Below are 25,448 nucleotides of genomic sequence, written 5' to 3' on the forward strand. Positions count from 1 at the left end.
GGGGGGTACAGCACAATTACAGTACAGTTCAATAAAGAAGGGACAGGAGGGCATATATAATATTATATAACATTAATGGCTGGTGGGAGAATAATGGATATACAGTAAAACCTTGGTTTGAGAGTAACTTGGTTTGAGTGCGTTTTGCAAGACAAGCTAAATGTTTTAATAAATTTTGACTTGACATACAAGCGATGTCTTGATATACAAGTAGCGTCATGTCACAACTGAGTATAAAAGAGAGGCGCCTCCAAATTTAGCAATACAGTTACAGTTAATGAAAGTAAAACATTTAGCAACGCACATGGTTGACGATTTAAACAGGCACATCTACGTATGCAAGCATCCAGGCTAAAGTTGTCCACATAGACCATCCTCCTCACCGACATCATTGTCATCCTTTCCACGCTGCGCTCCACAAGAGCTTCAATTGATTTACTGCAGGGTAGTCTTCCCAGTCATGATTGCACACTGACAGCAGTGAGAGCCGGTGGTGTGGAGGACGGTCTATATGGACAGCTTTACCCCGGATGCCTGCATACTTATATGTGACCGTTTTAGTCATCAACCATGTGAGTTGCTAAATGTTGTGCCTTCATAAATGTAACCATATTGCTACACTTAGAGGCACCTCTCTTCACTTTTATACTCTGTGGCTCCTGCTGGATTTTGCTTCTAATCCCCTTGTGGAGGCTTCCATGTGTGGATGGACATTTTATGGTTACACAATCTATGACATGGCTATAATCTTTTTATATGGACTATAAACTGAAGGACTTATGAATAAATAGTAGGCAAACAAATCATTTGAGTTTCCATTATTTCTTATGGGGAAATTCGCTTTGATATATACCATATTTTTTACTCCATAAGACGCACCTAGGTTTTAGGAGGAGGAAAACAAAGAAAAAAAATATTCTGAACCCGAGCCTGACCATTGCCATAAATGCAGCCTGACCGGTGCCATTGCTCGGGCTGCTCTGTCTCCTCAGCAGGTGTCAGGCTGGGAGATCGCCCGGTGCTTGTGGGGGCCTGGGATGTCTGTCTTCCGGCACTAGCATTGCGACCGCGATGGGGGGGGGGGGGGGGGGATGGTGACAGCGGCAGCATTGGGCGATAATGACGGCGGCCGTTGGGGGGGGGGTATGCGGTACCAGCAGCGCCTGTCGTATATTCGCACCATAAGACGCAGAGAAATTTTCCCCCATATTTTTGGGGGGAAAAGTGCGTCTTATGGTCTGAAAAATACAGTAAGTGCTTTGGATTACAAGCATGTTTCCAGAACGAATTACGCTCGCAATCCAAGGTTTTACTCTATAACATGAATGGCTGGTGGGAGATCCAGTGCAGCTTGCAGCAGGTGCAATACGTATTCACAGACCTCGAAAGGTCAAATACTTGCACTGTCAGGCAATAGTAAGCAGACCAGTGTTTCAAGAGTTATGAGGAAAGGTTGTAAGCACTGAACTTATTCTCTCTGGAGAAGAGATGCTTGAGAGGGGATATGATTTAAATTTACAAATACCGTACTGGTGTCCCCACAATAGGGATACAACTTTTTTTGCAGAAGGGAGTTTAACAAGACTCGTGGCCACTCATTAAAATTAGAAGAAAAGAGGTTTAACCTTAAACTATGTAGAGGGTTCTTTACTGTAAGAGCGGCAAGGATGTGGAATTCCCTTCCACAGGCGGTGGTCTCAGCGGGGGGGGCATTGATAGTTTCAAGGATCTATTAGATAAGCACCTGAATGACCACAACATACAGGGATATACAATGTAATACTGACATATAATCACACATATAGGTTGGACTTGATGGACTTGTGTTCTATTTCAACCTCACCTACTATGTAACTATGTAAGAAGCCTCTGAATACTCACCATCTGACCAATAAGCCATGCTCTAAGAAAGATTTGAGGTTTGGAAGAGTCAGTCGCAAGTCCGGGGTCCCAAGTGAATGCTGATATCTTAACTGTAAAAGAGAATTATGTAAAATTAAATAACATACATCTAGGCACTGAAATCTTGGCTTCTTATAAATGTTTGAGGAGGTGGAACATTTCTTGGATCGTTATCAAACAGTAAGTTCCTGTTCACACTGGTGCACCAAGTTTGGACCCGATTTGCACCTGAATCGTTGAACAGGGAGGCACCGGAACCCATGCTGTAAGCTGCGACTGCAGCACGTGTGAACCTGGCCTAAAGCCCCCTCCCCTATAGCCTCTCTTTATGAGTTAAAATCCATCTCTGGACAATTTCATTTTTCACTTAATTTTCCATACCACTTTAGGGTACCCCTTTTTTTTTTCTTTTAAATTAGCTTTCTCCAAACATGGATGTATAGCTATACCAGTGATGGTGAACCTTGGCATCCCAGATGTTTTGGAACTACATTTCCCATGATGCTCATGCAGTCTGCAGTGTAGAGGAGCATCATGGGAAATGTAGTTCCAAAACATCTGGGGTGCCAAGGTTCACTATCACTGTGCTACACTCTTCTGGACACCTCAGCAACTGAAAGAGCACAGTTGTACATTCATATTTAATTTTTGATACGTCATTTTGACTATTACCGATACTTCCATTTCATTTAAAACTTTGGGCCCTCTTGCCCCTTGGTTACTTTGAGAGACGTTTCTTTTGTTTTTATATTATTCACTTGTACATTTTTTATTTTTTTACTTTTTTTTGGTAATAAAAAGGTACTGATTTTTTATATACATGTGATGTCTCTGATGTTGAGCTGATAAAGTGCAGTCCTTTGGTTGGGGTAGGTATACTCCCATCCTATACTTGCTTCCTTATCCTCGTCATTTTATGTGCAGACACCCTATGGAGGGCTTAGGAGGAGATTTAGGGTACCCCATGGGACATGCTTCGATCACATTGAGAGACAATCTTCAGGTCTATATGTATCAGTTATACAGCAGCAGAACGAGCCAAATGTTCTTATTAACCAGCAACTATCAAGTTTGCATTTCACAGTATTTGTAGCTGCTGACTTTTAATTTGAGGGATCCTGGAACTCCTCAAACAGTTAATACCAGGCCCATTGTCAAATGACAGCCGGATGGAACCTGTGTCATTCTGGGTGGATATCATATGACGTCCTCCTGGAATGGGCTGCGCTGTGGCGCAATCTGTCACCGGCTGTGTGGACCAAACACAGCCAATGACAGATCATTGTACCAGGCTGCAGCCGATGCCATGTGATTGCTGTGACCAATCACCGCAGATCACATGACAATTGTAAACAATGGATGGCTTCCTTTCATGCCATTCATTGTGTACTATCATGTTGATCTGTAATTGGCCAGAGATCACATGGTACAGACAGGACCAATCACAGCCCATCTGTAACATGTGATAAGCTATGGCCAATCGCAGCTAATCACATCCATACACACTGAATGAGTCCGTTTCATTCAGTAAAAATAGTTGCTCATAACAGTGAAGTCCACTTGTTTCAGAACTACTATTGTATTCCCGACATAAGATTGGTGTCAGTTTTGACTGCTCCAAATGCCAACAGTTGACATTTTAAAAACTTTTAAACAGTCAGATTAGACCTATAAGCTTGATATCCAATAGCCATTACAAGACTTGGCTCCAAATTGCTTGCCCTAAACCATGTATGAGAGAACAGGTACACTTTAATACAAAACAGTTATAGCCACAATTGAGTTATTCCCCCCAGTTTAGGAGTACAATCTAACCAAAGCATTTCCAGGCTGATGGCACTCATATGGAACTGATAAAATGTTCCGAAGCATTTATTAGGGGTGTTAGAAGGCAGATTAAGAAGTTAGACAAAAGACATTCATGAACACCCTGTGCTATGGAGTCAGTGACCAATGAAAGATATATCAAAGTCTGCAATGTTAACTCCAAAAACAGCATATTAAGAGAGACCTGAAACCAATTACTCTGCACGAATAATCACCAAGAATTTTAAATAAATGCATATTCCATACAGCTTTACATACATAAAAGTGCCAAAGCATTTTATTTGAAGGCATTCCTTTAAGTATTAGTAAGAACGCAGGGTACTTCTGTCTAATACCATCTGCTTTGGTATGTTTTAGGTGTGGCGTGCTAAACAAAAAATAAATAAATAAATAAACAAAAAAAAAAAAAAAAGTGCTGTATTTATGATACCAGTATATTTGGTTTTTGGCAAAACGAAAACTCAATTGGTAACGCATATAAAATGTAACTAAAACTAAAAAAAAGTTCATGCAAAACACAACAATGCATAGGAGTGAACGATTTGCAACCCAATGTAGGAAGTGACTTGAATAATATCTGTAATGTCTGAAGAATCGGTTTGGGTGAGGTCATCGCTGGACTCCAGGACAGGCAAGTGTCCTTCTATTAAAAGCCAGCAGCTACAATATTTGTAGCGGCTAACTTGTTTTGGGGGAGCCTGGAACTCCTCTTTAACCAGTTCTACCAGGCCTATTTCAAATAACGGCCGCGTGGAACCTTCGTCATTCCGGGTGGACACCATATGACGTCCTCCTGAAACGGGCTGCGCTGCGGCACAATCTGTCACCGACTATGTGGACCAAACACAGCCAATCACTGTACAAGGCTGCTGCTGATAACATGTGATCACTGTGACCTATCACAACAGATCACATGACAATTGTCAACAATGGATGGCTTCCTTTCATGCCATTCACTGTGTACAATCGTGTTGATCTCTAAGATTTGGGCCAGTGATCACATGGTACACACAGGGCCAATCACAGCCCATCTGTAACAAGTGATTAGCTGTGGCCAATCACAGCTAATCACATCAATACACACTGAATTAATCTGTTACATTCAGTAAAAAATGGTTGCTTATAACATTGAAATTGACTTGTATAAGCAAGCATAATGTGTTTAAAAAAAACAAAAAACCTACTCACTTCGCCAGAGTAGTACAATGTTTCTATGGTTACAATGTATGTTAAAAAATGTATTAAAAAAGAAGAAATTAAAATATATATTTTTTTTACATACTGTCACCAGTGTTCCTGACCATTGCCACACCAGTTATATGATGACGATGTACTGCACTGGTGACACCTATGTAAAAAAAAAACAAGTTTTTTTATCTCTCAATTTCCCAAAATATTCTGGCTAAAAATTACAACTTTAAAAAACTCGCCATGCCTCATACTAAATACCTTGGACTGTCTACATTCCAAATAAAGGGGTCATTTAGGGGGTATTTGTACTGTCCTGACATTTTTGGGCCTAGAGAAATGACATGGGTCGTCAGTACATCAGGGTTGATACATTTTCAGATATATACACAATAGTTTGTCGACTCTATACCTTTCCTACTGACTATATAATATACAATGATTTGGGTTATCTTCACCACAGAAATGCAGCAGAATACAGTTTGGCCTAAATTTATGAAGAAATATTTATTTGCACAACTTTTAACAGAAATTAAGAAAAAAACGTGCTTTTAAAAAATTGGTCTTTTTCATTTATTTAGACCTCTTTCACACTGGGGCAGTTATCAGGCGTTTTAGCGCTAAAAATAGTAAACTGCCTCTCATGCCTCCCCAGTGTGAAAGCCCGAGTGCTTTCACACTGGGACAGTGCGCTTGCGGGACAGGAAAAAGAAAGTTCTGCAAGCAGCATCTTTGGGGTGGTGTAGGAGCGCTGTATACAGGAAGCACAGCGCTCCTACACCGCCTGTCCATTGAAAATGAATGGACAGCGCTTCGGAAGCACCGCAGCACGGGCGCTTTTATCCCTTTCTTGGGGGTTAAAAGCTCTCTGCTAGCGGCTGAAAATCGCTGCTTAAAATTAAACAGCGCTTTACCGCTAACAGACCCGTCGCCTCAACGCGATAGGGGTCTTGGCAAAAAATAAAAAACCTTAAATGGCACCAAAAGAAAGCTCCATTCGTGTGAAAAAAATAAAAAGATATAAATTTCATAAGGGTAGTGTTGCATGACCGCGCAATTGTCAAAGTGCGACAGCGCTGAAAGCTGGAAATTGACCTGGGCAGGAAGGGGGGTGAAAGTGCCCGGTATTGAAGTTGTTAAAAAAGACCCTGTCACCCAAGCAATATTTTCAACAACAATCTCACCATAAGATCATATATGCCGTTAAAAGCCAAGGTCATGGTTTGTTTTTTATTATTTTCTAAACTCCATCTCCCCTATGTACCAATATACTATTAAAGAGGAAATAAACTCTCCCACTCTGATGCGTCTTTTCATTTAGTTCATTATAATAAGTAATTATCAAACTATAGCCACTGCAATCCAGCCCAAATCACATATTACTCACCGTTTAACCACTTAACAACCGCCCATTGCCGATTAACGGCTTCAGGGCGGCTGTTTAACTCTGAGAGGCCGTTAATTAACGGCCTCCCAGAATTCTGCTCTCGCGCGCCCCCTGGGGCGCGCACACGAGAGCATCCGTGACCGCTGGGTCCAGTGGACCCGGCGCATCACGGTAAACGGGCGCTCATCGCGGCCGATTACCACGTGATCGCTCCGTCAAATGACGGAGTGATCACTTGTAAACAAAACGGCGTCATGTTATGACGCCGGTTCCTCCCTCCCCCTCTCTGTACGGATCGGTACAGCGGAGGGGGAAGAGATCGGTGTTAGCAGCGCTGTGGGCTGCATCTGCAGTGCCCACATCGCTGCTCACTGAAATTTAACCCTGCAATACCCTGCAACACCCGCCAATACCCTGCAACACTCTGCAATACCCTGCAACACCCGCCAATACCCTGCAATGCCATACTCTGAGATACCCAGCTATAGTCGGTGATACCCTGCAATACCCAGCCATAGACATCCCCCCCCCCCCCCCCCTCCCCTACCGCCGCCCTCCAGTGCTTCTACCGACTCGCCAATACGATCAAAGCCAGAATCTTTTATTTTTTTCCCCAGACTTCCCAGCCTAGAGGTGAGATGCGGGGTCTTATTGACCCAATATCTCACTGTAAAGAGGACCTGTCATGCCATATTCCTATTACAAGGGATGTTTACATTCCTTGTAATAGGAATAAAAGTGATCAAAAAATTTATTTTTGGGGAAAAAAAATGTCAAACTAAAATAAAGTAAAATGAACAATAAAATGTTTTTTTTTTTTAAAGCGCCCCTGTCCCCATGTGCTCGCATGCAGAAGAGAACGCATATGTAAGTCCCGCCCACATATGAAAACGGTGTTCAAACCACACATGCGAGGTATCGCTGCGAACATTAGAGCGAGAGCAATAATTCTAGCCCTAGACCTCCTAACTCAAAACATATAACCAGTAAAAAAAAAATTAATCGTCGCCTATGGGGATTTTTAAGTAGCGACGTTTGGCGCCATTCCACGAGCGTGTGCGATTTTGAAGAATGACATGTTAGGTATCTATTTACTCAGCGTAACTTCATCTTTCACATTATGCAAAAATTGGGCTAACTTTACTGTGTTTTTTTTTTTTTTTTTTAAGCACAACTTTTTTTCCAAAAAAAAAAAGCATTCGAAAAATTGCTGCGCAAATACCGTGCGAGATAAAAAGTTGCAACGACCACCATTGTATTCTCCAGGGGGTTTGCTAAAAAACATATATAATGTTTTGGGATTCTATGTAATTTTCTAACAAATAAATGATGATTTTTACATGTAGGAGAGAAATGTCAGAATTGTCCTGGGTGCTCCAGAACGCCTGATGGCGCTCCCTGCATGTTGGGCCTCTGTATGTGGCCACGCTGTGTAAAAGTCTCACACATGTGGTATCGCCGTACTCGGGAGTAATAGCAGAATGTGTTTTGGGGTGTAATTTGTGGTATGCATATGCTGTGTGTGAGAAATAAACCGATATTTTTTTTTTTTTTTCACAAAATTGTCATAAGTAAAAAAAAACTTGATTTTGCAAAGAATTGTGGGAAAAAATGACAACTTCAAAAAACTCATCATGCCTCTTACTAAATACATTGGAATGTCTTCTTTCCAAAAAGGGGTCATTTGGGGGGTATTTGTACTTTTCTGGCATGTTAGGGTCTCAAGAATTGAAATAGGCCGCCAGTACTTCAGGTGTGATCAATTTTCAGATATTGGCACCATAGCTTGTGGACTCTATAACTTTCACAAAGAACAAATAATATCCACCAATTTGTACTTATTTTTACCAAAGATATGTAGTAGTATACATTTTGGCCAAAATGTATGAAGAAAAAATTACTAATCTGCTAAATTTTATAACAAAAATAAAAATTAATATTTTTTTTTTTTTTTTTTTTTACAGAATTTTCTGTATTTTTTCTTTTATAGAACAAAAAATAAAAAACCGAGCGGTGATTAAATACCACCAAAAGAAAGCTCCATTTGTGTGAAAAAAGGACAAAAATTTCATATAGGTCCAGTGTTGCATGACTGAGTAATTGTCATTCAAAATGTGAGAGCACCGAAAGCTGAAAATTGGTCTCGTTATTAAGGGTGTTTAAGTGCCCAGTGGTCAAGTGGTTAAAAAAACTTTAAAAAACTTGTTTCCAGGGGTTAGGCAGCGCCATCTTAAGTATTGTTTTCCGAGTCCACAGTGGAGTGTATTTCTGCCCTTACATTGAGCACTTCCTGTACTGTTAACCAAGCCTCCTTCTCAATCCAACATTTCTATGGCAACCCTGCTTCCCTGTTCATAGCCGACTTGTTTTATTTCCTAGTATTTACTTGTGCCGATTATGTAGTGTTTGCCTGTATGAGTCCTATCAGCTTCAGCTGATAAGACTGCAGTTATTTCTGTCCCATGCCATGCTTTACACTGCATGTGATGTCACATGGTCACATGGTGTGTAGGAGGAAGCTCTGAGTGATTATCAGCCTCCTGGGAGTTCAGTGTTGTGCTGTAGGAAGTCCTGATAACATATAGATAAGACAGAGAGTGTGCCGTAAATCAGGGGAGATCTGGGCATGCTCAGTGACATCATTCTAAAGTACAAAAAGGATTACAACAATACTAAGCAAGGAGATATCTACAAGCAGTGTTCATTAGTATTTTTTATGCCGATTTACATGGGACAACGTTGTGAGGGAGGGTTTACAATCACTTTAATGTCCCTCTGTTGCAGAAAAATAAAAGCTGTTGCACTTCTCAGATTTAAAAAAACAGCTTTTAATTTTATATTTAACGGCCAAAAGGGAGCAAATAAGAGGTGGTCATCATTAGGATTTATATACACTTTAACCCTGTGACAAATCTGGAAAATAGCTACTGCAAAAAAAATAAAAAAATAAAAAAACATAAAAAAGCAAAAATAAGGAAATGAGCATGGCAAGAGCTAAATTCAACAAGACAGCTTAATGAGCGCCCTTTTTAGGTCATGAAAAGTATTCTTCACAAAGTGTGCAGCAGACGAAAAATGACATGATTAAACGATGCCTTGACCCATGTCACGAAGTCTCAGCCAAAGAATTCGCATTGCTGTGTAATAATCTAATATGTCGGGAATCACTTTTCTCCTGCGAAGATAAATGGTTCCATGCCGGACATCAAGAGCAGAAAAGAGAAAGACTTGGCAAAAATACATATATAGTCTTCGTACACAACAAATCTGTGAAAAGGCTGGATATTGTTTGAAGGCGCTCATTGAAAAACGGTTCCCAGAGACACTCCAGAGAACAGAAAATATCTGCAAACCAGAAGGAACAGACATATGTTTTCCTTGGCAGAGGAGAAGTCGAGCGAATGGGAAGATATCAAAACGGGCCGAGATAAAGAGATCCTGCACAACCTCTCAATCTGCACGGGGGTGATGAAGCCAGAAATAGTTTTTGACGCTGGATTTTTTAAGATGCAAGAATTTTGAGAATTAAAGGACTTTGACCCCATAATTCTACAACTAGATTTATCTTGTGTAAATATTAACCATTTGCCAACCAGGCTTTTTCTGGCACTTTTTGTTTACAAGTTTAACAAACTTAAATTTTTGCTAGAAAATTACTTATAAGCCTCAAACAGTATACTTTTTTTTTTTTAGCAGAGACCCTAAGGAATAAAATGGCGATCATTGCAACGTTGCACGGTATTTGCGCAGCGGTTTTGCAAACGCAACTTTTATGGAAACACAATACACTTATGAATAAAAAACAAACTTGTAGAAATGTGAAATATGATACGAGTAGTTACCCAACTGGTTACGCTTTAAAATTGTGCGCGCTTATGGAATGGCAACAAACTATGGTACTTAAAAATCTCCATAGGCGATGTTTTAACCACTTCAGCCCCGGAAGATTTGGCTGCTCAGTGACCAGGCCATTTTTTGCAATCAGGCACTGCGTCAAGACACTGTACCCAAAAATAATTGACGTCCTTTTTTCCCCACAAATAGAGCTTTCTTTTGGTGGTATATGATCACCTCTGCGTTTTTGTGTTTTTTTTTTTGTGCTATAAACAAAACAAAAAAGTGGCAATTTCGAAGAAAAAAAAATTATTTAACTTTTTGCTATAATAAATATCCCACATTTAAAAAAAAAAAAAAAAAAAAAAAAAAAGTAATTTTTTTTCCCTTAGATTAGGCCGATATGTATTCTACATATTTTTGGAAAACAAGATAAATAAAAAGTAAAACTGTGGTGGCTTGTCGGCAAGTGGTTAAACACCCTTACAGGTTACTCGTTTATAAATACAGAGGAGGTCTAGCGATAGAATTACTGTGCTCGCTCGAGCAATTGTGGCGATGCCTCACATGTGTGGCGCGAATACCGGCTACATATGATTTTACGTTGACAGTGGGATGGGGTCTCTTTAAAAAAAAAAAAATAATTTTTACCATTTTTACACTGTCCGTTTATTTTATTTTTGAATCACTTTTATTACTATTACAAGGAATGTCAAAAGACATAGCTCTTCTTTACCTTTAAAGGCAAAAAGTCGCTCCGGTTCTCCAAGCCATAGAGGCGATCAAAGAGAAACTATTCTTTTAACGACTCTCATGATTAATACGATGACTAGTTTCCTCCACGACTCCCACACTAAATTTCTTAAGGGGTGGGGCCCATGGTGGTCTTGCGCTCTTCCAACCTTGCACCCGACCAGTCTGGGGCTCCCTAATCTGATCTCCTCTGCCCCCTGGCCTGGGGGAACCTTCTCTTTTATTCTTTGCTTCCTTTCTCTCTTCCTATTCTGTGATCTCCTCTCACTTCCCGCTCCCCCCTCTCCCATCTGACCATTTCCCCCTCCCCCTTTATTTTTGTGTTTTGAGTTTGGTTTCCGATTTATTTCTCCTGTTTTTTTTTTTGTGGACTGTTCCACACCCCAATCCCTGAGCAATACAGCTCAGACACCTTGTTGTTGACCCCTGGCTCTGACCGGGTGGTTATTGCTGTTCCATAGTTCATCTCACAAACACTCTCTATATGTGTATCTTATGTTACACTCTGTTATGTTCACTGCTCATATCCCCTGCACAGGATTGTTACAGTTATATCTCCATTTCTTTTATTCCAATAAAAATATTGCACCAGAAAGAGCATCTATTTTTTGATTGCCTATAGGAACAGCCGGACAGTTTCTTGGGTGAACCGGGGGAAACGGTAAGCCCGTGAAGCACCGATACTTTGGAAGCCAATCCAGCTGCTCGGGACAGTTTCATGAGAAAGCCAGCCGCCAAAAAACGATACTGGGGTAATAGCAGATGTCTTCAGCCGTAACCCCAGTAAACCACCTGCAACGTATATATACGTATTGCGGTCGGCAAGTTGTTAATAAAGGATTTTTTTCAGTAATTTGGCAGCATAGGTTAACATTATATATATATATATATATATATATATATATATATATATATATATATATATATATATATATATATATATATATATATATATATATATATATATAGAGAGAGAGAGAGAGAGAGAGAGAGAGAGAGAGAGAGAGAGAGAGAGAGAGAGAGAGAGAGAGAGAGAGAGAGAGAGAGAGAGAGAGAGAGAGAGAGAGAGAGAGAGAATGTGTGTAAAGCGCTGTGTAAATTGATGGTGCTATACAATTACCTGAAATAAAGTACCTTTCTTTCTACATACAAAGTTAGTGAATCAAGGGGTTCCCTGGCTCAGGACAGATGCAGGTCTTTGAAACCAAGCCCTTTCAGGTCTCTAGGGTGGATGCCCCCAATGTGATGATGTTCACTTGTATTCCAAAGTAACAGGCAGGAGGGTATGACATAAAATTAGCTGCAAAATTGCAGTTTTTGAGCAAAGTAAACCCTCTCGGAACTCAACAGCAATCCATGTGTTGGTGAGTAAAAAAATAAATGACTAATACTTTGTTAAAGGGATTGTGAATGCTCAATTTTTTTTTAATTAAAATAACAAACATGTCATACTTGCCTGCTCTGTACAATAGTTTTGCACAAAGCAGCCCTGATCCACCTCTTCCTGGGGTCCCGCTGCCACTCCTGGCTCCTCCCCCAAGTGTTCCCATAGCAAGCCACTTGCGGGTCACTCGTGCGTGCTTGGGCCCATGCCAGCTTTGTGTGCCCATAAGACACAGAGAGCGTGTCTCGGCCCTACCCCCCTGATCCATCCTCACAGGATGTGATTAACAGCAGGACCCAATGAGGGGGGAGAGAGCCTCTGCTCTCATGCATATCTCAGGATCGAGATAGGGCTCAGGTAAGTATAAAGGGGGGGGGGGGGGCTGGGGGAGCCGCATGCATTCTCACCATTAAGGTAAAAAAACCTTTTGCCTCTAAAACCACTTTAATCTTGGCAGGTAAAAAAGCTCCTAAACACAATGTGCTTCACATAGGTACTGAGTGTGTTTAGCGAGGGGTGCCCTTTAGCAAATAGAATGATGGCTTTTCTTGAAGCTTTTACGATGCTCCACAAAACACTTATAGTTTTATTTCTTGTTTTTCAAGTGAAAAGCACTTTCCCAAACAAAGTAACCACAAAGTCGTGGAAGGATAAACTAAAGGGGCTACAGATCCTCTTCGAGTGATAATATTACAATATACAGAAACGTTTCCAGACAGTATTATGGCCTGCGAGTATGGCTGCCAGGAACATGTGTCCTTCAGCTCCTCGAATGAATGAAAAGAGCAGACTGTAGAATTTATACAGCGCATTAAGGCTGCCTTCATCCAGCCAAGGCTCCCATTTATGAGACATCTAGATGATGACAAGCTATGCGGTGCCAATAGTTTGTGAAGATGGTTCGTTTTTACGATTTTCTTTTAACAACAAATAATCCCCATTCTTGGAGATCATAAAAAGAGTTATAGATTACATGGAGGATGAAGAGTGCATTAAGCTGTCTCATTTAATTCAGAGCTTTCACATCATATTGAGCACAATGTCTGATCAAAAAATGGTGACATGGACTGCCCCAATCTGCAGAGCAATCTCCATTTGAATAGATTACATTTTGCAGGAATGGTGGTAATGTTACTGGTTTAAAGAAAAAGTGCATACTGGATTAAAAAAAAAAAAAAAAAGAATAAAAAGACCTCCAGCCAAAATTTCTTTAGTTTAACCACTTCGTATACGAGCCAATTCTGACAATTCTCTACTACATGTAAAACAATTTTTTTTTTTTTTTGCTAAAAAATTACTTAGATCCCCCAAACATTACATATATACATACAGAGTGCCTTGCTATTTACCCATTTTGTTACATTACAGAAATAATATTGGGAAAAAAATGGGGAATGGGAAAGCAAGTTAACCACTAGTACACGGATAGATATATAGATAGATATATATATATATATATATATATATATATATATATATATATATATATATATATATATATATATATATATATATAATGACCAATGATAGATCATTCACCCTCTAGGGCGTTGTTGCCGTAACCTTAAGCATATGAAAAAGAAAAAAAAAGGGGAATAGCCCAATAGGACCAGACTAATAAGCGGTTATTACTAGCAACAATAGATAAATTGATATAATTAATTTAACTAATCAATTTTATTAAGTAACAAAATTTATATTCTTTACAAAAGCGCAGTTCATAAAACTGAGCCTACATACTCAGACATTACTTAAACACACAGGACATACATAAAACAAAAAACACAAAACACCACACAGGTCCGGATAGGTTGCTTTTGTTACATTACAGCCTTAAAGTTCAATGGTTTTTTCATCTGAATTATATGTGATGGATCAGAACACAATAGTTTAAGTTGGTTAAGTAAAATTCGAAAAATATATACATAAAACTATTTTTCAGAAATAAAAAGCTGATAAGTGGCATGTGCGTATTTATTCACCCCCTTTGTTATGAAGCCCATAAAAAGTTCTGGTGCAACCAATTACCATCAGAAGTCACATAATTAGTGAAATGATGTCCTCCTGTGTGCAATCTAAGTGTCACATGATCTGTCATTACATATACACACCTTTCTGAAAGGCCCCAGAGGCTGCAACACCTAAGCAAGAGGCAACACTAACTAAACATTGCCATGAAGACCAAAGAACTCTCCAAACAAGGGACAATGTTGTTGAGAAGTACAAGTCAGGGTTAGGTTATAAAAAAATATCCAAATCTTTGATGATCCCTAGGAGCACCATCAAATCTATCATAATCAAATGGAAAGAACAAGGCACAACAGCAAACCTGCCAAGAGACGGCCGCACACCAAAACTCACGGACCGGGCAAGGAGGGCATTAATCAGAGAGGCAGCACAGAGACCTAAGGTAACCCTGGAGGAGCTGCAGAGTTCCACAGCAGAGACTTGGGTATCTGTATATAGGACAACAATAAGAAGCCGTACGCTCCATAGAGTTGGGCTTTATGGCAGAGTGGCCAGAAGAAAGCCATTACTTTCAGCAACAAAATGGCGCATTTTGAGTTTGCGAAAAGGCATGTGGGAGACGCCCAAAATGTATGGAGGAAGGTGTTCTGGTCTGAGACTAAAATTAACATTTTTGGTCAAAGAAAATGCTATGTCTGGCGCAAACCCAACACATCACATCATCCAAAGAACACCATCATCACATGGTGGTGGCAGCATCATGCTGTGGGCATGTTTTTCAGCAGTCGGGACTGAGAAACTAGTCAGGGTTGAAGGAAAGATGGATGGTGCTAAATACAGGGATATTCTTGAGCAAAACCTGTACCACTCACCTTTCAGCAGGACAATGACCCCACACACACTGCTAAAGCAACACTTGAGTGGTTTAAGGGGAAACATGTAAATGTGTTGGAATGGCCTAGTCAAAGCCCAAACCTCAAAACCAATAGAAAATCTGTGGTCAGGGTTAAAAATGGCCGTTCACAAGTGCAAACCATCCAACTAGAAGGAGCTGGAGCAGTTTTGCAAGGAGGAATGGGCAAAAATCCCAGTGGTAAGATGTGGCAAGCTCAGAGACTTATCCAAAGCGACTTGGAGCTGTGATAGCTGCAAAAGGCGGCTCTACAAAGTAATGACTTTATGGGGGTGAATAGTTATGCACATCGACTTTTTCTGTAATTTTGTAAATTTTGTTGTTTGCATCACAATAAAAAAAAAAAAAAAAAAAAACACCACAACAATCATCTTCAAAGTTGTGGGTATGTTCTGTAAATTAAATGATGCAAATCCTCAAACAATCCATGTTAATTCCAGGTTGTGAGGCAACAAAACACGAAGAAAACGCAGAGGGTGAATACTTTTGCAAAGCACTATATACTATCTTGTTCCGCAATCTGTTGGCACCATAGAAAGTATAATAATTTTATTTTTCTTTGCACCTCTATTAGCATAGATCTCAATACTGTTACATATTCCTTGTCAAGTGGGTGTGGATTAGAATTTGATTGTTTTTTTTCCTCCCGATTTTAGATTTTAATCATTTTTATTTTTTTTCCATCAAAGTTCCAGTAGTTCTGTAGTCAACAATTCACATAGAAACACAATCTCTCATTTATAAAGATAAATCCAAATTGTTTTCTCTCTCTTTCTCTCCATTTTAACGATTGTGAAACCAACCTATATACTCATTTATTTTCCCGACCTGACAATCCACACAGATATATGGCGCCAGATAAAAACAAGATACAGAATTGCTTAACTGGAAGGACTGAGGTTTGACAAGAAGGGAAAGGTAAATATTTAAAGTGTATGTGCCGGATAAAAATCTTTATTATCTACATATGTTAAATCAAGTCATTTTACAGCCCATGGACTCTCCCAAGAATGTCGCAATTCTCGTCTATATTCTTTCATTTTTCTTCAGGGAGAAGTGTAAAGAAAATAATTTGTAGCAGAGGAAATTTGAGGCCAACAAAGCTGAACAGTATTGGGAAAAAGTTATGTCAAAGAAAAGCTACTAAAATTATAATGGCTCTGCTAACAATGCAAGCATATCCTTCAATTGAGAGGTGCCAGGTAAGGTGGTGAGTATAGGACCCTACAGAACCTTAACAAATGTATACAATTTATAATGGTTCTAATTCCCACATTTATGTAGTATTAATGTATTCCCTGAGCTACACAAAATACATAGAATCAATCACTCTCCTACAGCAAGGGAAAAAAAAATATTTGATCCCCCTGCTGATTTTGTACATTTGCCCACTGACAAAGAAATGATCAGTCTGTAATTTTAAATGGTAGGTTTATTTTAACAGTGAAAGGCAGAACAAAAATATCCTGAAAAAAACGCATTTCAAAAAAAGCTATAAATTGATTTGCATTTTAATGAGCAAAATAAGCATTTGATCCCCTATCAAAATCAGCAAGATTTCTGGCTCCCAGGTGTCGTCTATACAGATAACAAGCAGAGATTAGGAGCACTTTCTTAAAGGGAGTGCTCCTAATCTCAACTTGTTACCTGTAAAAAAAAAAAAAAAAAAAAAAAGACACCTGTCCACAGAAGCAATCATATTCCAATCTCTCCACCATGGCCAAGACCAAAGGGCTGTCCAAAGATGTCAGGGAGAAGATTCTAGACCTACACAAGGCTGGAATGGGCTAAAAGACCATCACCAAGCAGCTTGGTGAGATGGTGACAACAGTTGGTGCGATTATTCGCGAATGGAAGAAACACAAAATAACCGTCAATCTCCCGCGGTGTGGGGCTCCATGTAAAATCTCATAATTGAAATTCCATGAGGTGTGAATGGTGAGGAATCAGCCCAGAACTACACGAGAGAATCTTGTTAATGATCTCAAGACAGTTGGGACCACAGTCACCAAGAAAACGATTGGTAACACAATAAGCAGTGAAGGACTGAAATCCTGCAGCACCTGCACGGTCCCCCTGCTCAAGAAAGCGCATGTACAGGCCCGTCTGAAGTTTGTTAACAAACATCTTAATGTTTCAGAGGAGAACTGGGTGAAAGTGTTGTGATCAGATGAGACCAAAATCAAGCTCTTTGGCATCAACTCAACTCACCGTGTTTGGAGGAGGAATGCTGCCTATGACCCCAAGAACGCCATCTCCACCGTCAAGCATGGAGGTGGAAACATTATGCTTTGGGGGTCTTTTTCTCCTAAGGGGACAGGACAACTTCACAGCATCAAAGGGATGATGGATAGGGCCATGTACCGCCAAATCTTGGGCGAGTACCTCCTTCCCTCAGCCAAGGTATAGAAAATGGGTCGTGGATGGGTATTACAGCATGACAATGAACCAAAGCACATGGCCAAGGCAACAAAGGAGTGGCTCAAGAAGCACATTAGGGTCCTGAAGTGGCCTATTCAGTCTCCAGACCTTAATCCCATAGAAAATATGCGGAGGAAGCTGAAAGTTTGAGTTACCAAACATCAGCCTCGAAACCTTAATGACTTGGAGAGGATCTGGAAAGAGGAGAGGGACAAAATCCCTCCTGAGATGTGTGTAAACCTGGTGGCCAACTACAAGAAACGTCTGACCTTCTGATTGCCAACAAGGGTTTTGCCTCCAAGTACAAAGTGACATTTTGCAAAGGGGTCAAATACTTATTTCACCCAATAAAATGCAAATCAAATTTATAACTTTTTTTTAAATGCATTTTTTTTTAGATACCGTATATACTCGAGTATAGGCCGACCCGAATATAAGCCGAGGCCCCCAATTTACCCCCAAAAAAACTGGCAAACTTATTGACTCGTGTATAAGCCGAGGGTGAGACATGCCTGTCCATCCCTGTGTGTGTGTGTCTCCATCCATCCATCCATCCCTGTGTGTGTGTGTCTCCATCCATCCATCCCTGTGTGTGTGTGTCTCCATCCATCCATCCCTGTGTGTGTGTGTCTCCATCCATCCATCCCTGTGTGTGTGTGTCTCCATCCATCCATCCCTGTGTGTGTGTGTCTCCATCCGTGTGTGTGTGTGTGTGTGTGTGTGTGTGTGTGTGTGTGTGTGTGTGTGTGTGTGTCCAGCCTACCTGTGTCCCGAGCCTTTGTCCCGAGCCTCCGTCCCGTGCCTTGCCTCCTTGCCGCCGTGCCTTGCCTCCGTCCCGTGCCGTGCCGTGCCGTGCCTTGCCTCCGTCCCGTGCCCTCTTCGTCGGCGCCTCGGCGGCCATTGTAAAATTCAAAAGCTGCGCCGCCGCCTTCGCCTGTGATAGGCGGAACACTGAATTTCCCAGCAGCCTGTGTTCCGCCTATCACGGACATCGTATCATCCTCGTCCGTAGTACGAGGATGATACGATGTCCGTGATAGGCGGAACACAGGCTGCTGGGAAATTCAGTGTTCCGCCTATCACAGGCGAAGGCGGAGCCGGAGGCGCGGCTTTTGAATTATAGAATGGCCGCTGTCTGTCTGCTCGACACGCTGATCGAGCGGGCAGACAGCGATGACTCGAGTATAAGCCGAGGGGGGCACTTTCAGCCTCAAAAAAGAGGCTGAAAATCTCGGCTTATACTCGAGTATATACGGTATTTTTGTTGTTACATTGTCTCTCACTGTTGAAATAAACCTACCATTAAAATTATAGACTGATCATTCCTTTGTCAGTGGGCAAACGTACAAAATCACAGCAGGGGATCAAATACTTTTTTCCCTCACGGTAAGTCCGTTAGCCGAACAGAGCTCAGTGTTTAAAACTCTTTCTACACACATTCACCCCACAGTCAGTTGTAGTGAAAAGTCAATTTACCAATCGCATTTTTTTTTCCAGAAGAACATCAGATCAGTAAGGGGGACCGCTGAAATCATGACAAAACATTTATACATTCCTTAAAGGATAAGTTCCCCCTTTCATAACATGTTACATCCATATTCAGGGTATAACATGTAACAAAGGGACCACCCCCCACACCTCCCTGATCTGACAGCTAGCGGGGGATCTTCTCTTCCCCGCTAGCCGTCTCAATTTAAAAAAAAAAACGTGGTCGAGCCGGTTGCGTCACTTATTCACTTCGACTTCTGTGAATAGAAAACTACAAGGTCCAGCAGCCTTTGGGGCTGTCGGCTTGTAGTTTTCAATAAACTACCATGGCGCTGTGAGTGATATGGTATTTCATTGAGTTTTTCTGTCAGAATTTATCGGCTTCGTCATATGCCGATGACAGATCTTCAGGAGACCTGCATGGCATCAGTGATCTGCTGATTGCTGGTGCAATGCTTTATAGGCCCCTAAAACAATTACAAAAAATTTACAAAAAATGTGTATTTATTTAATTTTTTTGTTAAAAGGTGAATTTATCCTTTAAACATGTAACAGCATTCAAACCAACCCCTTAACAAATAACTATGACTAATTTCCAAATCTAAATCATTTTTAATGTGGGGTACACACTATGAAAAAAAATGGGGCGAACTATCACCTGATTTTCCTTGTGGCTTCACAGCAAATCAGAACCGATGAAAGAAAATTCAAAGCGCAGACCCAAATCCAATGGAGAATCTGTGACAAGACTTGAAAATTGCTGTTCTCAGATACTCTCCATCCAATCTGACAGAACTTGAGATATTTTGCAAAAAAGAATGGGCAAAAATGTCACTCTCTACATGTGCAAAGCTGGTAGAGACATCCCCAAAAAAAATACTTGCAGCTGTAATTGCAGAGAAAGGAGGTTCTACAAAGTACTGACTCAGGGGGGCTGAATACAAACGCACCCCACACGTTTCATATTTTTTTGTAAAATATTTTGAAAACCATTTATCATTTTCCTTCCACTTCACAATTATGTGCCACTTTGTGTTGGTCTATCACAGGAATCTTCAAACTACGGCCCTCCATCTGTTGCAGAACTACACGTCCCATAAGGCATTGTAAATCTCTGACATTCACAGACATGACTAGGAATGATGGGAATTGTAGTTCCTGAACAACTGGAGGGCCATAGTTTGAGGACCCCTGGGCCATCACATAAAATCCCAATAAAATACATTTACGTTTTTGGTTTTAACATGACAAAATGTGGAAAATTTCAAGAGGCACTGTAATTTTATCCATGTATATTACAGTTTTGAAAACCTTGTCCTCCCACATTACAAATGTACATGGGGGTCGCCCATATCAGCTCCTTACATATGCAGACTCTGGTAATCCAGATACAGTTTGTAAGGGCGCTCTGAACTTCAGGACCAAGCAAAAAACAGATGTCTTTATGAACCAGAAAGTCTATAATAGGGTATCTTCCACACTTAGGGCTGCACTTATGGAGAGAAGCAATCTCTGAATAGGAAACAGAAAAACAAAGAAAAGGCGCCTCTAAGTGTAGAATTAAAAGCTGTTTAATTTCCCCAAAAAGGGTTAAAAACACTTACAAGATATGTAGACTGGCAGAGTATATCATTAATATCCATGTAGGTGGTCCGGCATGAATGCAGTGGTCACTGGCATATACCAGTTCTTTAGGCTGTGTGTGTCCAGTAGCAGGGAGGTCCAGGGGATGCCAACAGGAAAAACAGCAGGGAGCTCCAAACACGAGGATCCTGGAAGTGACGTCAGCGGCAGGAGACAATAACCAGCAACCAGCGTGGACCACAAACAGGAAGCAAAACAGGAAGGATGACTGCTTCCTGTTTTGCTTCCTGTTTGTGGTCCACGCTGGTTGCTGGTTATTGTCTCCTGCCGCTGACGTCACTTCCAGGATCCTCGTGTTTTGAGACTGTGATTGCGGACTGGCCTGTCAGTTCTCTTGGAGCTCCCTGCTGTTTTTCCTGTTGGCATCCCCTGGACCTCCCTGCTACTGGACACACACAGCCTAAAGAACTGGTATATGCCAGTGACCACTGCATTCATGCCGGACCACCTACATGGATATTAATGATATGCTCTGCCAGTCTACATATCTTGTAAGTGTTTTTAACCCTTTTTGGGGAAATTAAACAGCTTTTAATTCTACACTTAGAGGCGCCTTTTCTTTGTTTTTCTGCAGACTCTGGTAGACTTGCATTGATGTAAGATCAGGTAGCAGACAGAATCTGATTATAATTTGGTAACAACAACCCTGTTGTCATTTGTTGGAAGTGTAAAATTTACCAACGATCTCTTTAATCCTAAAACCTCTTTTTAGGGCAGGGAATGGTGCTAGTGGTCTATGTACAGTTATTGGCACTACGTGAAAGGATGAAATAAATACATGAAGTACTTAGGGATTTTATTTTTGAATGGCTGCACAACTTAATCTCCCTGATGCAGCTCTGGTAAGCTGAGGTCAGAGCTTAATTTTTATAACCCTGGAAGCTCCAACGCGACATTCCTGCACCGGGGGTTCGAGGAAAGGTTACTCCAAGCGTCTGGTGAGCCTGCAGTACAGGTGTAGGGATCCCATTACGCTCCAACGAACGGGAACCCGACACAGTTAACCACCTGAGACTAACGATTTTTTTATTTTTTATTTTCCCTTCACCTCTCATTGTCAAAGTATCAGGTTGTGCTGAGAAACAGAAAGAGTCCAATATAAATACGGTTTGTCAAAATCTTCAGGGTGATGGTATGGGGAGAGCTGGAGGCACCTCCGTTTAAAGCCGACAATTCTGGGAATAAATGACCTCACTAGATGATTAAACCACAGAACCTAGAAGGTCATTATACGAGTCCAGACGCACAGGATGAGGTGACGTGGTAAAGGTTACTGCCTATATTTTACAAGGCTGGAAAGATAGCTCACTATGGGGACCAGACTCAAATGGCACAAAAATAAAACACGCGACTGCTCGCACAACTTGAAGTGTACAGGCAGGGTGCCTTTTGGCTCAATAACAAAAAAGCGGAAACGGCAGCCATTCGGGGCAAATCACATGTAAACTCAGAAAAGTATTGCTAGTGCCAAATTGATGCAGCAAGCATTTCGGCAGAATAATAATAAAAAAAAAAAAAAGCGAGGAGTTTTGATTTACCGTAAAATTTATTTCCTGGGCGTTTATTAACCACTCATGGACCGAGCCTCTGAGATTTGTTGTTTACAAGTTAAAAACAGATTTTTTTTTGTTAGAAAATTACTTAGAACACCCAAAACATTATATATTTTTTTTCTAACACCCCTGGAGAATAAAATGGCGGTCGTTGCAATACTTTGTCACACCATTTTTTTTATATATTGTGAAAGATAATGTTACGCTGAGTAAATTGATCAAACATGTCACGCTTCACAATTGCGCCCACTCGTGGAATGGCGACAAACTTTTACCCTCAAAAATTTCCATAGGCGATGTTTAAAAAATTCTACGGGTTGCATGTTTTGAGTTACAGAGGTCTAGGGCTAGAATTATTGCTCTCGCTCTACCGATCGCCGAGATACCTCACATTGAACACCGTTTTAATATGCGGGCGCTATTCACATATGTGTACACTTCTGCGCGCATTAAAAAAAAATTTTTTTTTATTTATTTATTTTTACCTTTCATTTTTACGCTGTTCTTTATAAAAATAAAAAAAAAAAAAAAAAAAAGAAAAAAAGTGAAAAGTGTCACTTTTATTCCTATTACAAGGAATGTACATATCCCTTGTAATAAAAAAAACACATTACAGGACATCTTACATTTGAGGTCTTTTTGACCCCAGATCTCATTTCATCATTTACACTAAAATGCAATTAAAAAATGTCCCTTTAGGAGCTATGGGACGTGACGTTTTGAGGTGGCTTCCGCCCTGCAATGGTATGGAGACGGGTGGGGGCCACCTTCCCCTCACTCGTCTCCATACCCAGCAAGGAAGAAGATCTGACGGCTCCGATAAGCTCTGGGGGGCACCCGGAACGTGGCGGGAAGGGGGCCCCTCTCCCGATAAAAATTGATCTTGCGGCAATCCGCTGCAGAGACCACTATTATCGGAAACTGGACCGCCAGCTGAAGAAGAGGATACCTGGGTTATGGCAGCTAGCTGCTGCCACAACAAAGATATCCCTCTTCAAAATTAGTACGTAAATCGGCGTGCAGCGGTCCGGAAGCGGTTAAGGGGATAGAAGTAATTCTGACACTCGGGTTATGCTGCCTACAGGTGATTGGATACTAATAAACAAAGCTGTAAGACAGGCAGGTATAACCCCTCCTATTCCCAGCATGCTCCAGTGTTGTGGAAAAACAATATTCCACACCTCCGGGGCGGCTGCGGTCCAGATTGCAGAAGTGTCCCGTGCGTCTTCTGGTCCATTCCAGGCAAAAATTCAGACCAGATTTGCACCTAAAACAGTGAACAGGGACGCACCGGACCCCCTGTTGGGACACACCGCTGTAGCTAGTGTGAACCCAGCCTTGGTGAGGTAGTAGAATCGACAGTACAAGCTGTACACACATCAATATGGCCAACAATAAAAGTAATTTTTTGAAAGCGCATTTGTGAAGATTATAGCTAAACTTTTCTCCTGATTAGCAGATGAAAAACGGTGCCATAGAAAGGATATCCCCTTAGAGTGTGAAATACCTGAGCTATGTTTTTGTTGAGAAGGTATACTCCGTAGTCAAACTGCAGCTTTTCACCTCCTTTGGGATACAACGGAAACCTGTAAAACCAAAACAGAGGAAGTGGTGAATATAAATAAATCTGCAATAAGACAAATATATTCTAGGCAAACGTTTCAAAAATAGTTAAGAGGCTATGAGAGTACACTGGCAGATAACTCAAAATACACTAAATGGCTAAGGGCCAGTACACACCAGATGCAGTTCTGTGCGTTTTTTCCTGCACTAAACATACATGCACAGTGTTTTCATGTATTCTAATGGCTCTAGTTCGCACCAAGGCAGTCAGTTCCAGTCAGTTTGTGCACCAGAAACTGATTGCACTGGTGTGAATTCGCACAGTGGTCATCAACCCTGTCCTCAGGACCCACTAACAGGCCAGGCTTTCAAGATAACTGAAATACATGACAGGTGATATCATTTGCTGCTCAGTGATAGTATTCTAGTCTGCATCTCCCCAAGGTAATACATAAAACCTGACCTGTTAGTGGGCCTTAAGGACAGGAGTTGATGACCACTGAACTAGAGCCATTGGAATACATGGAAAAACACTGTGCATGTATTTTTAGGGTCAGATCACACCAAAAAAATGCACTCATACATTCCGCATCAGTTTTTGCTTGCAGTTCAAACCACACGCTGTTCCAGTGCGTTTTAATATAAATTTGCTAGGTTCCAGTACAGTTCTGTGCAGAAAAAATAATTCTGCACGCTCTTTTTTTCTGCACTAGAAACTGACTGCATGGTGTGAACTAGAGCCATTGGAATACATGGAAAACACTGCATGCATTTTTTTTTTTAGTGCAGGAAAAAAAGCACATGGAACTGCATCTGGTGTGAACTAGCACTAAAACTTTATAGAAACCAGACTATCACATAAATTATACTGCCAAAAGTATTAGGACACCCCTCAAAATCATTGGATTCAAGTGTTCCAATAACCTCCGTGGCCACAGGTGTATAAAGTCAAGCACCTAGGCATGCAGACGCCTTCTACAAACATCTGGGAAGGAATGGGTTGCTCTTAAACGCAGTACTGCGATAGGTTGCCATCTATGCAGTAAGTTCATTTGTGAAATGTCCTTGCTACTATGTATGCCACAGTCCACTGTTCGGGGTATTATATCAAAATGGAAACAACTGGGAACAGCCACAAAGTGGTAGGCCACGTAAAATTACAGAACGGGGTCAGCGCATACTGAAGCTCACAGTGCGCAGAAGTCACCAACTGTCTGCAGAGTCAATAACTACAGACCTCCAAACTTCATGCGGCCTTCAGATTAGTGCAACAGTGCATAGACCCCTTCATGGAATGGGTTTCCATGGCCAAGCAGTGGCATCCAAGCCTTACATCACGAAGTGTAATGCAAAGTGTCAGACGCAATTGTGTAAAGCACGCCGCCATTGGACTCGAGTAGTGGAGAGGTGTTCTCTGGAGTGACAAATAACGCTTCTGTCTGTCAATCTGATAGATGTGTCTGGACTTGGTGGTGTTCCACTTGGTGGAAGAATGGTCAAACATTCCCATAGACACACTCCTAAACCTTGTGGACATCCTTCCCATAACAGTTGAATATGTTATAGCTGCAAAGGGTGGGCCAACTCAATATTGGGACTAAGACTGGGATGCCATTAAAGTTC

General features: G+C 41.1%; 1 protein-coding gene across 1 annotated transcript in view; it reads right to left on the reverse strand.

The window, feature by feature from the left end:
- Positions 1–25,448, reverse strand: part of UVRAG (UV radiation resistance associated) — a 161,415-nt gene that overhangs the window by 8,707 nt on the left and 127,260 nt on the right. Inside the window, exons 13-14 of the mRNA XM_077451436.1 lie at positions 23,770–23,848; positions 1,882–1,973 (exon numbers count right to left, since the gene is read on the reverse strand). Coding sequence (XP_077307562.1) covers positions 1,882–1,973; positions 23,770–23,848 — 171 coding nt within the window. The remainder of the gene's footprint in view (positions 1–1,881; positions 1,974–23,769; positions 23,849–25,448) is intronic.

Source organism: Lithobates pipiens, unplaced genomic scaffold (genome assembly GCF_037356315.1).
Source record: "Lithobates pipiens isolate NorthernLeopardFrog02 unplaced genomic scaffold, aLitPip1_a1.2 Scaffold_23, whole genome shotgun sequence".
NCBI classification, from domain to species: Eukaryota; Metazoa; Chordata; class Amphibia; order Anura; family Ranidae; genus Lithobates; species Lithobates pipiens.